General features: G+C 36.2%; 1 protein-coding gene across 1 annotated transcript in view; it reads right to left on the reverse strand.

Annotated features, from left to right (window-relative positions):
* Positions 1-13,867, reverse strand: part of LOC131592193 (dedicator of cytokinesis protein 4) — a 226,090-nt gene that overhangs the window by 30,460 nt on the left and 181,763 nt on the right. The window contains exons 30-35 of the mRNA XM_058863535.1: positions 13,313-13,371; positions 11,035-11,183; positions 9,402-9,487; positions 4,020-4,115; positions 2,769-2,829; positions 933-1,026 (exon numbers count right to left, since the gene is read on the reverse strand). Coding sequence (XP_058719518.1) covers positions 933-1,026; positions 2,769-2,829; positions 4,020-4,115; positions 9,402-9,487; positions 11,035-11,183; positions 13,313-13,371 — 545 coding nt within the window. The remainder of the gene's footprint in view (positions 1-932; positions 1,027-2,768; positions 2,830-4,019; positions 4,116-9,401; positions 9,488-11,034; positions 11,184-13,312; positions 13,372-13,867) is intronic.

Raw genomic sequence — 13,867 nt, forward strand, 5'->3', positions numbered from 1 at the left:
ATCAATGAACTGTAAAGGGAGTGTGGAAATTGCAAGTGAACAATCTTTCCTATGGATAGCAGAGAAGCATAAGGACACGGGGTACCTGTAAGATGTTTACTAGCGACCCCCAGCCAACTAACTTGCTTTTAAGAAGGAAAAAAAACCTAGAAATTTTGAACACGTGCAACTGCAAACACTGGGGAAAAGATGGAGGTATTACAAGGTCAATAAAATATTCTGGTGAAGACAGTGTGATTTAAAAGGCTACTGATTTTATCCTCTCCAGCACTTATTTATGGCATGTAGTTCCCCAGATGAAGTGCATGTTAAGCTGTATAAACAACAGCCACGCACAATATCTTCTTATTTCTTCATGTAAAAGGTAACAACCAGCCTTGGCACAAGATTAGAGAAATCTTGGACAATAGTACCGCAAATGTGGCATGTGAAGATTTAGAAAGACATCTTGAAATTGCAATACTTGCCACAGGTCTTAGGGTCTTTAGGTCATTGTGAGTAAGTGATATGGATCTTCCTTTCTTTTATTTATTATTTTTAACACAAAAATGAGGTTCTGAAACACAGCTGTGTGGAAACACTTCACCAAACAGATAGCCAGGAGCATTTCAAAAAAGTGTATAGGGCTCAGATACCACTAAGTGAACTCATAAAAACTTCCTCAAAACTTTACTTCTTTTGGGGGAAAAATGACCCTATCACACATTTATTGCTAGTGGGTATCAATAGAAGTAATTTACATTCACCATGGCTCAGCAAATTATAGTGCCATGGGGCTGAAAAAAGCAGTATTTTGAGACATCAATTAGGCAAGGAAACAGCTGTTGCCTGGGTTGATATGTTCTGCACTGAGGATACAGCTTACAGGGCTGCAATAGACTGCAAACCTCAGACCAGTCCTAAATATCTTTTTCTAGTTTATACTCAGTTACCTGTGAAGTTTTGTGCTTTCAGATGTAGGTCATAGAGCTTATGAATATAGCGAATATACATCTCTTCCTTGTTCAGTTCAGTCTTGTAAAAATTCTGAAATAAAATTGAATTTTGTAATAAAATGTAGTAGTTGATAAATTTATGATAATGGTTACAAATAAAATACTTTAAACATAATATTCTATAAATAGATACATAGATTTGATTTCTCAGCATATAACTGCTATTTTTTGTTTCATGGATAAAATATGGACTGCAATATCATAATTCTTAGTTCAAAATATTCTTTATTTATTTACAAGTCCTAAAGCAACATATGAAAAAATTACAGGAAGAGGAGCACAAGCCTACAGCACTGTACACAAGTACTGCCACACTCACAATGGACATGCAGCTGAAGTCCTCCTACTAAATATACTCCGTGTTCAGGACAATCTGCTCTGGTTAATAAAAATTTATAGGCTAGAAGAGTCTAAGCACTGGTTCTCACTAGAAATTAACAATTTCTATTCTATTATTTAAATTGCTATTTTGAACTCTAAGCAGTTTTTCTCCTAATGTACAGAATTTATATTCTGTGCTACTGTTTCCCAAATTGAGTTATTATCAAGGAAAAAGGTGAGAGGAACATTATGAAAACATAAAAATAAAAACTTTAAAGAAAAAATATTTTTAAATTGATTTGAGAAAATTTAGCATTTCTTGTTTCTCTGCTGTTCAAGAGTATTAAAAATTTCTTTGAAAATTATTAGGATATGAAATCCAGCTTAGCCTGTATGAGTCATTGAAAATCTCATTAAAAAGTAATATGGTGTTTTGGGATTTTTAAATATTTTAATTTTCTTTTTGTCCAAATCTTGGATGATTTGCTAATAATAGATTAAAAACTCCTTAGGGATGAAAATAATCCAGGTGTTTTAAAGAATTCAGATCATGCCAGATATTTTGACAGCAAGCCAGCTGCTTTATGGCTTCATAGTAAATATCACCCCTATTTAGAAGACTATTTTCCTACTGAAGAAGTCCTTTGTTCTCTTATGTATAACTGCTACTCAGAAGTGATACGAAATTGTTTCACTGACGTCAAAAATGCAGAATTACAAGTCAGCTTATTTTGGGTTTTTTTCCCCTCTGGCTAAAAATACTGCTTTTCAAAAGATTCACCATGAAAATGGAAACTTTCCAAGGTTAACACAAGTCAACAAATTTGTCAGTGGAAACTGGCCTAGAATCAAAATGCATCTTGTAAACAAAAATGACATCTTTTTCATACTATGGCTTAGCACTGTTGGTTTGTGGTAATGGTGATAGCATGAATACAGGAGGTCTTGAGTGGCATTTCTCTCTCTTCTACTCGGGAGAGAATAGTCAGCCTGCAGTATTTACAAGATATCCCACATTATATGCTATAAGAACCAACTTGCATCAGTTATTGGGGAAGAAAAGAAACAAGAGAAATCATGTAAGTTTTGTTGGGTTTGGTAGAGGAGGAAAGGCATGTTTGTTTCTACAAACTCAGAGACTAAATAAAATCAGAAAGTACTTTGGTGAAGTTTATCCAGCAGGAAGAGACATAAAACTGAATAAAGCAGTTTTGGAGTCCTTTCAGAACCAAGCTATGAAATGCCAGGGAAGACTAACTCCCTAATGCATCGATCTCAGCCTGGAAAAAATAATCAGTGATCCTAAGTGTAGTATTACTCCGTCAAATTTCACTCAAATTGCAACAAGAAGCAAAGTATGTCCTATTCAAATGTGTATCCATATAGTAGAAAATGTTTAGTAAAAAATGCTCAACTGAAATAAAAAAGGGAAAGAGAAAGTATTATACAAACCAAAAGGCTAACAGTGCAGCCAATCTTTTTGCCATCCACTTCTCCCATTTTCATGCAGTCCCTAAAGCAGAAAGTAATGAAAGTCAAAAGGAATGCTGTTTATCCTCTTACAGTGAAGCACACCTCAGAAAACAGACATATTTGACTTGGCAAGCTGGCTGAAATGATGGCATTTGGATGAACAGCTGACCAAGTAGCTAAGAGATTTCATGCCTCCTTTTGTAGTACATTGAATACCTCAATTGTCAAGAAAGTCAATGCTTTCTTTCTGGCTCTGTCATTACTATGTGACCTTTTTTTATCACACAGGGTAAAAAAGAAGTAGCCAGTATAACCATGCTGAAATAAAAGAGAAACAGGCAGACATCAACATGTAGTCACTAAAAAAAAATTAACATAACTTTAAAACATTCTTGAATACATGGGCTAAACCATTGCCCCAGATACTCTCATAACCACTGTTTGGAAAGATTTGGAGCCCTAGAGGTTGCAATCCAGCTGATCCCTGAAGAGAAATAGCAGTGCCACACTTCTAGAAATTAAGAGTTCAGTCTCTTTATTGGTGAAATAGCTTTCCTTTCAAGCTATCAGTGATGACAGCAAGTGCAGTACTAGGTCTCACTATGTGTCCTTATGCAATCAGGGAGAAAACCTTACACATAAGCTGTAGAAAGTGCTACAGTTGGTGGCCATAAGGTGGACTAAGCTGAAATGTGAAGCCTCTACACAGGCTCACAACTGACTTTAGTCTTGCACTCCTGAAAGAGAGTACATGCCTCTCATTTCCCTCTCCTTGGAGCACGTGGTACAGTCAGACGTGAGGTGTTCACCCAGAGATCATGTCTTTGTATACATACACACTGTGCCAGCTGACACTACAACTAAGCATGATTGACACAGTAGTAAGAATTTTACATATTGTGTAAAACAACTGTCAGGTGATTACTGCTGAGCTCTATGTCTTCAGACAGACTTGAGTCACCAACCTACTGCCAAAAGTTACTACATTCCCTGACAGGAAACTCAAGCACACCACTAGATTTCTTACACCAGGGGCAGTCTGCTTGGTTGTTTTCATCCTGCCAGTTGCATTTTCCTGTTGACTAAGCAGCTGCTGTCAGAGATCCTGAGCACTTACAGCTGATGTATCCATGTACCCACGTGCAGCCACCGTTTCAGCAGGATAACTGTATTTGTTTCCTAATATTTCAAAGACGACAACCCTCCCTCTAAATTGTGATAATCACTCACCTGTAGTCCAGGAGCCTCTCCATGAGGCGAGTCACAGTGGCAATTAATGAAACACCACTTTCCCTCCATGTTTCCCGCTCAATTTTCTTCAGCAGACTGAAAAAAAAAAGAAGCCAGAAAAATGTCACTGTTTATTTTTAACTGTTACTATGACAACCTCTCTGCTTTTACCAGTACCTTAATACCTTAGCAACATCTTTGATAGTTAGATTTTCTCTCACAAACACCCTCCCAAGAAGCACAATTTGCAAACAATGTCTTACCTAGGATAAGGACCAAAAAGTGGAATTCTAGTCCAGGAAGCATTGACAAAACAAATGATTTTTATATTAGCTGCATCAGGTTACAATATATCAAATACCTAATTTTCAGAATATATTAATACCCCAAAGACTTAACACAATTCTTCCAAAAATTTATATATTCACTTCATGCTGATATATCAAAATATGTGGAATTTAAAGGTGTTCCTAGAAAAGAATATTAATCAGCTCAATATACCTTCTCAATTTTTTATAAAGATGTTTCCTTTTGTCCTCTCTTCTCTAATATTTCAGTATGGATGAAATTTAAGAACAGAGGAGGGATTTTAACAAGATGATTCCCCCCCCACTTCACTTAATACTTCTTTCTGAGAACATACTGTCATGCAGATGTACAATTCCATTAGTTTATAGTGTCATAAGATTATTTTATTAAAAACTGTTGTGCCAATTTGCCTTGTTGTGCTACAAGCCTCTGTTTTTCATTGCTTAAATTTATCAAATATTTATCATTTAGGCATGAATTTCTCACATTTTCTATACAAGAACGAGTAAGGAAATATTTATCTACAGAGCCATGTTACTTTTATGCTTTGGTGCAGGAGCTCAGGTGGATGACATGTCCATGGAGATATTTCAGCAATCTCCCTGAAAATGCACTTAGTTGTGGTTTATTTAGAAGCCTCTGAAAATTCCCACATCCTTAGAGGTTTTTAGAGAGTTGTTAATAGCATCTCTGAACCTTCTGTCTGCAGTGGGCAAGCTGTCAGCTCCACTGACCTTCATCTACCCTGAGCATGCTCAGTCCCTAACAACTCCTACATCCAAATTTCAAACCTCTAACAGCGCTCAGGAACTCCTACATGCCAGCTGCACTAGCTATACACTCCAGCTCTCCTCCTTACAGGCTCGGGGAAGTCACAGATGCAATTCTCCAAGCAAATTTGACCTAAATGAAGCTGTGCTCTGCTGAAACTGAGGAGGAAATAGTGATCTTCATCCTGCACCCTTATACAAATCTTAAACTCACTTCCCTCAAGGAGGCAGTCAGATGTCTTTCCTTCACAATTAGAGGCTGGCTATCTTTCATTGCTAGCAGGCAGATGACAAGACTGTCCTCAACCAGAAAATGCTGAAGCACTGAGCCGGCACCTCTGTTTTCCATACAGAATACACAGGCTAACTTAATTCACTTCTGAACCCCTTATGTTCCTTCTAATAGAAGTTTTCATGTCTAATAAGAAATAAGAGTAGAGCCTGTGTACATTATTAAACATTGATTGCTGCAGGGATTTTTTGTTTCTACTTTGTTTTAACTCTGTTAAAGAGGAACATTTCAACCCAGATTCAACAAAATAATAAGCGATATTTCCTCTAGAAAAACTTCTCATTTAAAACAGATGGTTCTGCATTTGACTTACGCATTTTCTTTAAAATTGCTTTGGCACATTCATTATAAAGACACAGTTTCTAATAATGAGTTGAGGAGATACAAAGTACTTATACAAACTGACATCAATGTGGTCAGTTGAAAAAATTTAAGACTTGCCTTCTGATGTGTGCCTCCCTCTCCCCGTGCTACATTTCCAGCACAATGCACAGAACAAACACTCAGAATGAAAAAGCTACTCAAGCATATTCTGGCTAAATCTAGGTAGAATTGAATCCCTGTTCTTACAGATTACAAAGCATAGCCAAGATGCTTGGCTGTCTTGCACAAAGCACTAAAAGGGTGTTAAACAACAAAGGGAGACTATAAAATGTTTCTGTACACCCATGCTGCTATAGCCTAACACTGAGCTCACCTGAACAATGGTTTGCTTTGTTTTATTTGATGGGGATGATGGGGAGGAAGGGGAGGTGTATTTAATTATTTTTAATCCTGGGTACCCCAGCAGTAAGAGCATAGTGATCAAGAGGACCAGAGTTCTCCAGGGATGAACAGCAGGCTTAGAACAATGTTCAGGCTAGCTCAATCATGCAGCAAATGGATTTTGTAGGCCTAAACCACAGCCTTTTTCAGGCTTTTAGGTCACAAGCAGCTAATCCTAGAGGTGCCTTAAAACATCTGGATGCCTCTTTTGGAGTCCAAAGACCTCACTATAGCCAGGGGTTCCCTGAATAAGTCATAAAGGCACTCAAAAGAGTCTCTTCAGACAGACTCTAATGGACTGGGCAGTGCCAAATTTAGTCAGGCATTTGGAGAAGAAACTAAGATGACTGAAGGCAGCAGAGGAAAGGTAGCAGCCATCACTTTTTATATAATAGATTCATGGCTGGAGAAGTCACCCAGAAACTGGCAGAACTTAGTTATAAATGCCTTCTCAGCTGAATGTCAGCTCTTCTCTTCAAAGAGAAGCCTCATTGCCAGGCCCCCAGCAGAACTCATTAGGCTTTGTGCTTCAGTGTGGCCACTTAACTTGCAAATCTGAAGTGGCTGGTCTTAGGCCAAACTGAAATACAGCTACAGAAGTTAAAAACTGGCAGTATGCATCAGATTCAGAAGAAAGACCTACTTGAGTATATACCACAGCTTCTGAGAATTTTATTTTAACCACCAGCTGTTTGATAAAGTAAAATCATTCTTTTCCTTGTGCTAATTAACTCAGGAATTCAAGTGCAGTATTACAATGTAAATGTAGATCAGAACAGCTTTCATAACATAATTACAATGGATAACAATTGCAACATCTAGTTTCTCATGATAACAAAATGTTCACTACTTCATGCTTTGCAGCTCCTTCAAATGACATAAGGAGCTAATCAGTGAATGGTCATATTCAAGTCCCTAGAAAGACATTGATTCAAAACAAACAACAGTCACCTTCCCCCTACTTTCTCTGTGTTTTTATTCGATATAGTTAATTCTATCTAAATGCCCATTGTAGGCAGCAAATTCTAAGCACATAATGTTTTAGCTATCTCCAGAAATGCTTATAATTTATCCTTGAAAATAGATGTTCAAAGGAAAGATGCAGTGTTTGTCTCTGGGAAAAAAAAAAAAAAAGCAGTTAACGTGGGAGTTAAGAGATTTAAATTCATTTTCTAATTCAGACAAAATAAACAGTATGACAAAACCTGAAAGTGTCACAACTGCTGCAGTTCCCAGGCTGTATTCAAAGTAGGTGTGTGCATCTCCTTGGTTATCAAAAGCAACCCCGCCTAATCTTCAGAAAGATCAGGTGATATTGTAGCATTTTCTTTCATTAAAGATTAAGAAGCCACTGCTTGCTTCAAAACTGCATGACTATTTCAGTTTTTGGGTACCTGCTACATCTCTGCCACTTCAGCCTAAACAAGTCTGCTTTCTTTCACTGTGTAAAGACACCCTAATACTGCTTAGTTTACATTACTCATGGAAGAAATAAAGAAACCCCAAAATCTCAGGCTAACAAACCCTGTCTCTTGCAGTCAACTCCCCAAACTGTCTATCTGATTTTCATAATTTTTCTTCACATACCCTAGAGCAATATGTCACCCTCCATTTTAGATTAGTATCTTCTATAGGCTCTCCTCTTGAGACATGGTAACGCATGTACAGTCAATCAAAGTAAGAAAAAAACTAATCATAAATATACCTTTTTCATTAGCTGGGAGTGAACTTGAGCACTTACTCTGAAATTTCCCTGTTTAGTTTTAACTTCTGTTATACCATGACAGCAACCACAAGTATACTGATGCTGTGAGACATTTTGCAATTTAAATTACCATGACTATGTTTTCAGCATTTAGATTTATAAAAGGCTCTCAGCATTTTTCACTATATCACGTTTAACCTTCCCCAGTTGAAATCTAACTCAAAACCCTAAAAAATTAGGAACTGTATTTGATACTTACATGCTTTCTTATAGAATTCTAAGTTATTTCAGTGATAGACACACTGATGTATTTTTATATAAGCTTCATTTTATAATTAGAGCTTTTCTTTTAATGGCTTAATTTTACAGATAGAATACTGTATTACTAAAATATTGAAAACATCTTACCTTTTATTATCTTTACACAGATTATGAAAATGTCATGAATAATTAGAGGAAAGTTCTGCTTTAGCATACTGTACTGCTGTTTGCTATTATTCTTTCAATTCCATACTATTCTACCTAATCTCTCTACCCACTTTTGCTTCTATACATGATAAATATTTAGGAATTCTATTTTTTTAACTCAGTACAATTACGGATTATTAAATGTTAGCTATTTTCAGACACCAAGACCTGAATCTTGTTCTTTAACTAAAGACAAGAGAGCTAAAAATAATATTTAAAGAAGAAAGAATGATTAAGTAACCACAAAAACAGGAAAAAGAAATCCTGTATTTAGTAGAACTGAGTAAAACACAGCAGCTTGGAATCCTGAAGAGGAACAATACATCTCTTACTAAAATAAATACATCAGAATTAAGTGAAATCTTTCACTTTGGTGGAATTGAGCTCTGAGGAACAACAGAGATAGAGTCCAGTTAGTTATTTTGTACCTGTACTCTGTGACAATAATTTATTTCAGTCAGTGGAATAATTTATGCACAACTTTAGGTGCTTCAGCATTATCATTAGCTTTTCCTATTAGATTTAAGTGGCATTTCATTTATTAAAAAACACTAAAAGCTTAGCCAGTCATTTGTCAAAAGAATTTAAAAGAAATAATCTTATCAGAATAAACACAATTGTTTACATCAAACAGGAAATCAACAAGTGACATTACCCAGTGGAGTACAAGTTTGTAGCAATGGAAAATCACTTATTAAATGCTTTTTGTTGAATTGTCATGCCTTGTTTTCAAAATGCTCCATCTGAGCTCTACCTGCACCCTATGCAATTATGAAGCATTTCTTGCTTTTCTGATTTTAAAATTAGTGGGTAGAGAAAGAGAATGTTCTGTGATATAACAGATTTTGCCTTTCCCAATTATAGCTGTACGCAAGAAGTACTGCCAGACTTTACTGCCAGATGCTATACAACACCATGAAACATTTTATTCTTCAGATTTTAAGGAAACAAAAAAAAAAGAAAAAGAAAAAATGAGCATCACAACTGGTTTAAGCATTTCTTCTCTACAATGACATTTGTATCTGATACAGCCAACTAAACTTAAGGAATTATAAGATAAACATATTACTCACATACTGTTGAAGAGTTCTCGGTATGTTTCATCACCTTTACCTTCTGACATTAGGCTGTCCAGTTTGTCAATCAGCTTTGCTTCCACCTGCAACATATAAGTGTGGTGTAAACAGCTTCTTTTTCTTTTAATGAGATTAGAGAAAATGGAAGGAAGGTCTGGTTTTATGTAAGGGACTTTGCTAAATGCATATTTTAGAATTATTGGTCAATCATGTGATAAGTCACTTCATCTCTTTGAAGCTGTTATAATTCCTGAGGTTTGTAGGGCTTTCTCTTTTTTTGGTGGTTTTTTTTTTTTTTTTTGAGGGAGGGAGCTAATTTAAATTGAGCAACGTGACTTTAAAACTACAGGCTGAGTAGCATTTGCTGCTGCTAAGGCAGCTATCTATTTATGGAGTCAGAGGAAAAGCACACAGCCCAAATAAATTGCCTGAATTCTTATTGCAAGGCTGTAAGCACAAGCTATTTTCTTATACTGAAGTAAAAATATCTTTTCCAACCTGCACCCCATTCTTTATAATTTAATATATATAAATGTCTGCACTGTTCAGAATACTTGGGAGCTCAGAGTCTCCCAACATTCTTACCTGCCAGCATATTTCATTAGAAAGCAAATTTCCTGGACTTAGATATTAGCTATCAAATAAACTTGGTGGTTAGGAAAAATCTGGTGTAAAATGATTCCTCCAATCACGCATGTTTTTAAGGGCATTGATTATAAAAAAATATAGAGCTGTTGCTACACTGTGTATTTATATTTCAAACCTCCTTTTTATCAATAATATATTAACAATCACAAATCTAGGGGAGAAACCAAGCTGTTGTCATTATTTTATTACAGAATAAATCTATTACAATTTACGCTTAAAACCAATCTGAAAAGACAGAGAAGCAGAACAAGTGGATTTTCTTCCTTCTCACTCCTTGTTAACATTTCTATGGTAATTTTTAACAATAAGCTTATATATTGATAGAGAAAAGCTACTTACTGATCTCACATGCACTACTCTGTTTTTAACAGTTTGGTGTGTGTTTTAGATGCAGGTCCCACCCCAAGCATTATGATTGCCTGGGAGTAATTAAAATACTTCTACTTTCCTTCATTTTGAAGCAGTAAGAAGGAGGGCACTGAGAATGGTTTGAGGCAGTCTGAAAGAACTGAGTGGGAGCTGAGGGAGCAGATGGCACTCTTGGTCGTTCCTTTCTAGCCCATTAAGAAAGTGTTTGAGCAACAAGAATACTTGGATCTTTACTGAAGAACATCTGATATTTTTCCATAGTAACCAGAAGGGAAGCTGTTTGAATCCTATCTAACCAGCAGTCTGTACCACTGTAAAGCAGAGGTGAAAAACCACCACAATAACCTTGTTGAAAACAGCTCAAGTTTTGTTCTTCACTTCAGCAGGCCATGGATTTTGTTCCTCATCTCACATGACCAACACAAAAGTATTAACTAGAGAACCTTACTAGTCCTGCCAAGAGAGAAAAGGGTAATCTTGTAATCCCTCTCCAGCAGGCAGCTGTGGATACCTTCTCCACCCTGAACCACCAAGGGAACTCCAGGACACACTAGGACTCTTATGAAGTGGTTGATATTCAATCCTGTTTTATAAACAACCTCACACAAAGTACCTGTTTAAAGTTGCCACTTCGCCTTTGCTCCCAATCCATCATGTCATGGAAAATAGGAATCATTACATTCCTCAGGTCTGGCTGAGGGATCAAGGTCACTTCCAGGAAAGGGCCAATCAATGCTGGAATAAAGTGAAGTTTGTGTTCTCCTAAAACGAAAATGAACATAAACTTGAATGTGAAATGAGTGTCCTGTGAGTTATCAAGCAATCCAAATGCTATCTGAAGAATGAAAAAATAGCATTTTAAATGCCAATAGGGTTTTTTTTAATCACATGTCCATCACAGCATGGACTATTTCTTAAGCCCAAAAAGTGAAAGCTATAGAGAAAAGAATATAAGGCAAACATAATTTATCAGATTTTATTATGCAATACTGAGTTCAAAAGTGACAGTAGGTTAGCTGTATCTGAAGTTAATCTTCCAGCAAGAGAACAAAGACAGACAAAGCACTCTCTTTGCATTTCCTTTATATTTCACAGGAATAATTTGTTTTCTAAGATCTACATACTTGTGTTTACAAAATCATTAACTGTCTGATATTCTGTGCTCATCAAAAAGGTAAGTACTTTGATTTTTACCTATCTTTAGTTTTGCAAGTATAGAAATGGAAGTACATATTTCAATTGCAAGAAAATGAAAATACAACCCAGCTGTTCTCAAAACAACTTGCTTAAAAATCAGTTCTAAAATATTTATTATCTCACCACATTCCACTTAAAAGAAAATTAAGTTCTTGTCAGAAAAGCTAGAAATGGCAGGAAAGGTATACAGCAAACACTGACCATTCAGATTCAGTTTTTCACAAGTTAGACTTCATATATCCTCAAAATTAAGGGATTATGAATCAGGATGCACTGATTTTCCAAGCTAGGAATTAATTTACGTCCAGCCCATCTCTGGATATTCCAGTGGGCATTCACCCCTGCTTGCTGCTCTGTTCAGTGTCTGCACTTGTGCAAAGGAAAACAAGAACTCCCTTTTCTGGAAACATCCTAGAACACTTATCCCTATGAAAGCAAGGTGACTGTACAAGGATCAAGGCTTACGATACGATGACTCTTACTGCTACAAGAATAGTACAATGCCAGCTAGCATAACACCAATTGCAATAAATATCCTAACATTTAGTTGGGCATATTACCAGATGAGCTCCATATTGTGTCCCACAAGACTCACCCTACTGAAAGGCATCATTTCCCTGCATCCCAAGGTTCCATTCAGCAAAGAACAACATGAGTGGGGAGGTGATGCACACTCATCCTCCACACACGTGCAGGAAGGAGATGGGATCTGGGAGTGTATCCCTGATATACCCGTTTTGAAATATCCATAATGTATTCACGTAATGTAGAGGGATGTCTTAGTGACTCAATACTAAATATTTTAAATAAGTAAAATATGCTACTTATGAGATGTTAACAAGATATTAAAAAGAAAATATTTCTTATTTTGAACATGTCTCTCTAGTACAGGCTGAGCTGAAAGACCAATTTTTTGCAACTACATATCTTGCTGGGGAAGATTGACAGAACTGAAATGACAGTATCTCAGAAACCACTGGTGATGGTTGCTGTATCTTTAATAAGCCCTCTGATGAAGTGAATATTGAATAACTGAAATATAAAGATGACAAATGTAGTGTCTGAATCTTCTACTCACTTTTCATTCTTTTCCCAAACAACACTGAACTGCATTTCTCTGACACTCATAATTGCAAACAGTTTGCACAATTGTTGCTTAAAAATATGTGTTCCTAAGTTTATATTCAAGAATGTATTTTTTCCATGTTGTCCAATGTCTCATTTATACATTAGTCACTGACTTGTTTGTGCCTTTATATTTTAGTGCAACTAAGACTTCAGAGAAGACCTGATGCAAATCCAGGATCTCAGGAGAGCTTCAGAATTAGAGACACGTCTTGTCCTTAAACAATTTGACAACAAGACTAAGAATAAGAACGTAAGTATATTTCAAGGCATAATAATTCTGCCCAAAAGGAGTGTTACTTTTTTTCTTAATTTTCTCTGATGGTCTTCTCTCATTTCTCTGTGAAGAAATAGGGATAGGTAAGCTATAGTATCAAGGCATAGAAATCTGAGTTTAGCTATAAAGAAGGGAACTACAGATGACAAACTTTTCCCTAAACTTGAATTAAAACATAATTATCAACAACTTGTCTATCACCGGGAAGTATATACAATAGGCAAAATATTATATATAATATATAATATTTGGCTGTCATTTTGAGTTACTGATGATGTGTTTAATCACTTACCTAAATTTTGCCACATACTGAAGATTTCACATCCCATTGTTACCCTCATGTCACCATATCTGCAGTGTATTAAAAAATAAAGCAAGCAAGTGAAAGATAATTTAAGAAAATCAAGTTTATATGCCATTCCATCACATTATTAAATTAAATGTCTCATTTGTAGTTCAACTTTGAAAGTGCTGGCTTCTCCCAAGTCTTTTTCACTTTTGATTACACACAGCTAAAACTGGATTCCTAAACCCAGTTTATATGAAATATTGTCAAAATGCTACACATCAGTAACACAGCTGAGAAGCAAAACCTATTTTTTTGCCATAACATGCTCCAGTTCTCTGAGAACAAATAATTTTGCTCTAGCTTAAAGAAATACAATTCATTCATACAGACAATAGTGCAGTGCCTGGCAGAAACACCTGAACAAGTGTGATTGACTTAGGCATTCACTGGCAATGAATGTCTGTTTTGCTCCCAGTGTCTGAACCAGTTTAGGCACTCATATGAAGGTTACTGGTTCTGAAGACCTGTACAAAGGGCCAGGACCAACTCTTTTCTAGT

Source organism: Poecile atricapillus, chromosome W, assembly GCF_030490865.1.
Source record: "Poecile atricapillus isolate bPoeAtr1 chromosome W, bPoeAtr1.hap1, whole genome shotgun sequence".
Classification (NCBI taxonomy): domain Eukaryota; kingdom Metazoa; phylum Chordata; class Aves; order Passeriformes; family Paridae; genus Poecile; species Poecile atricapillus.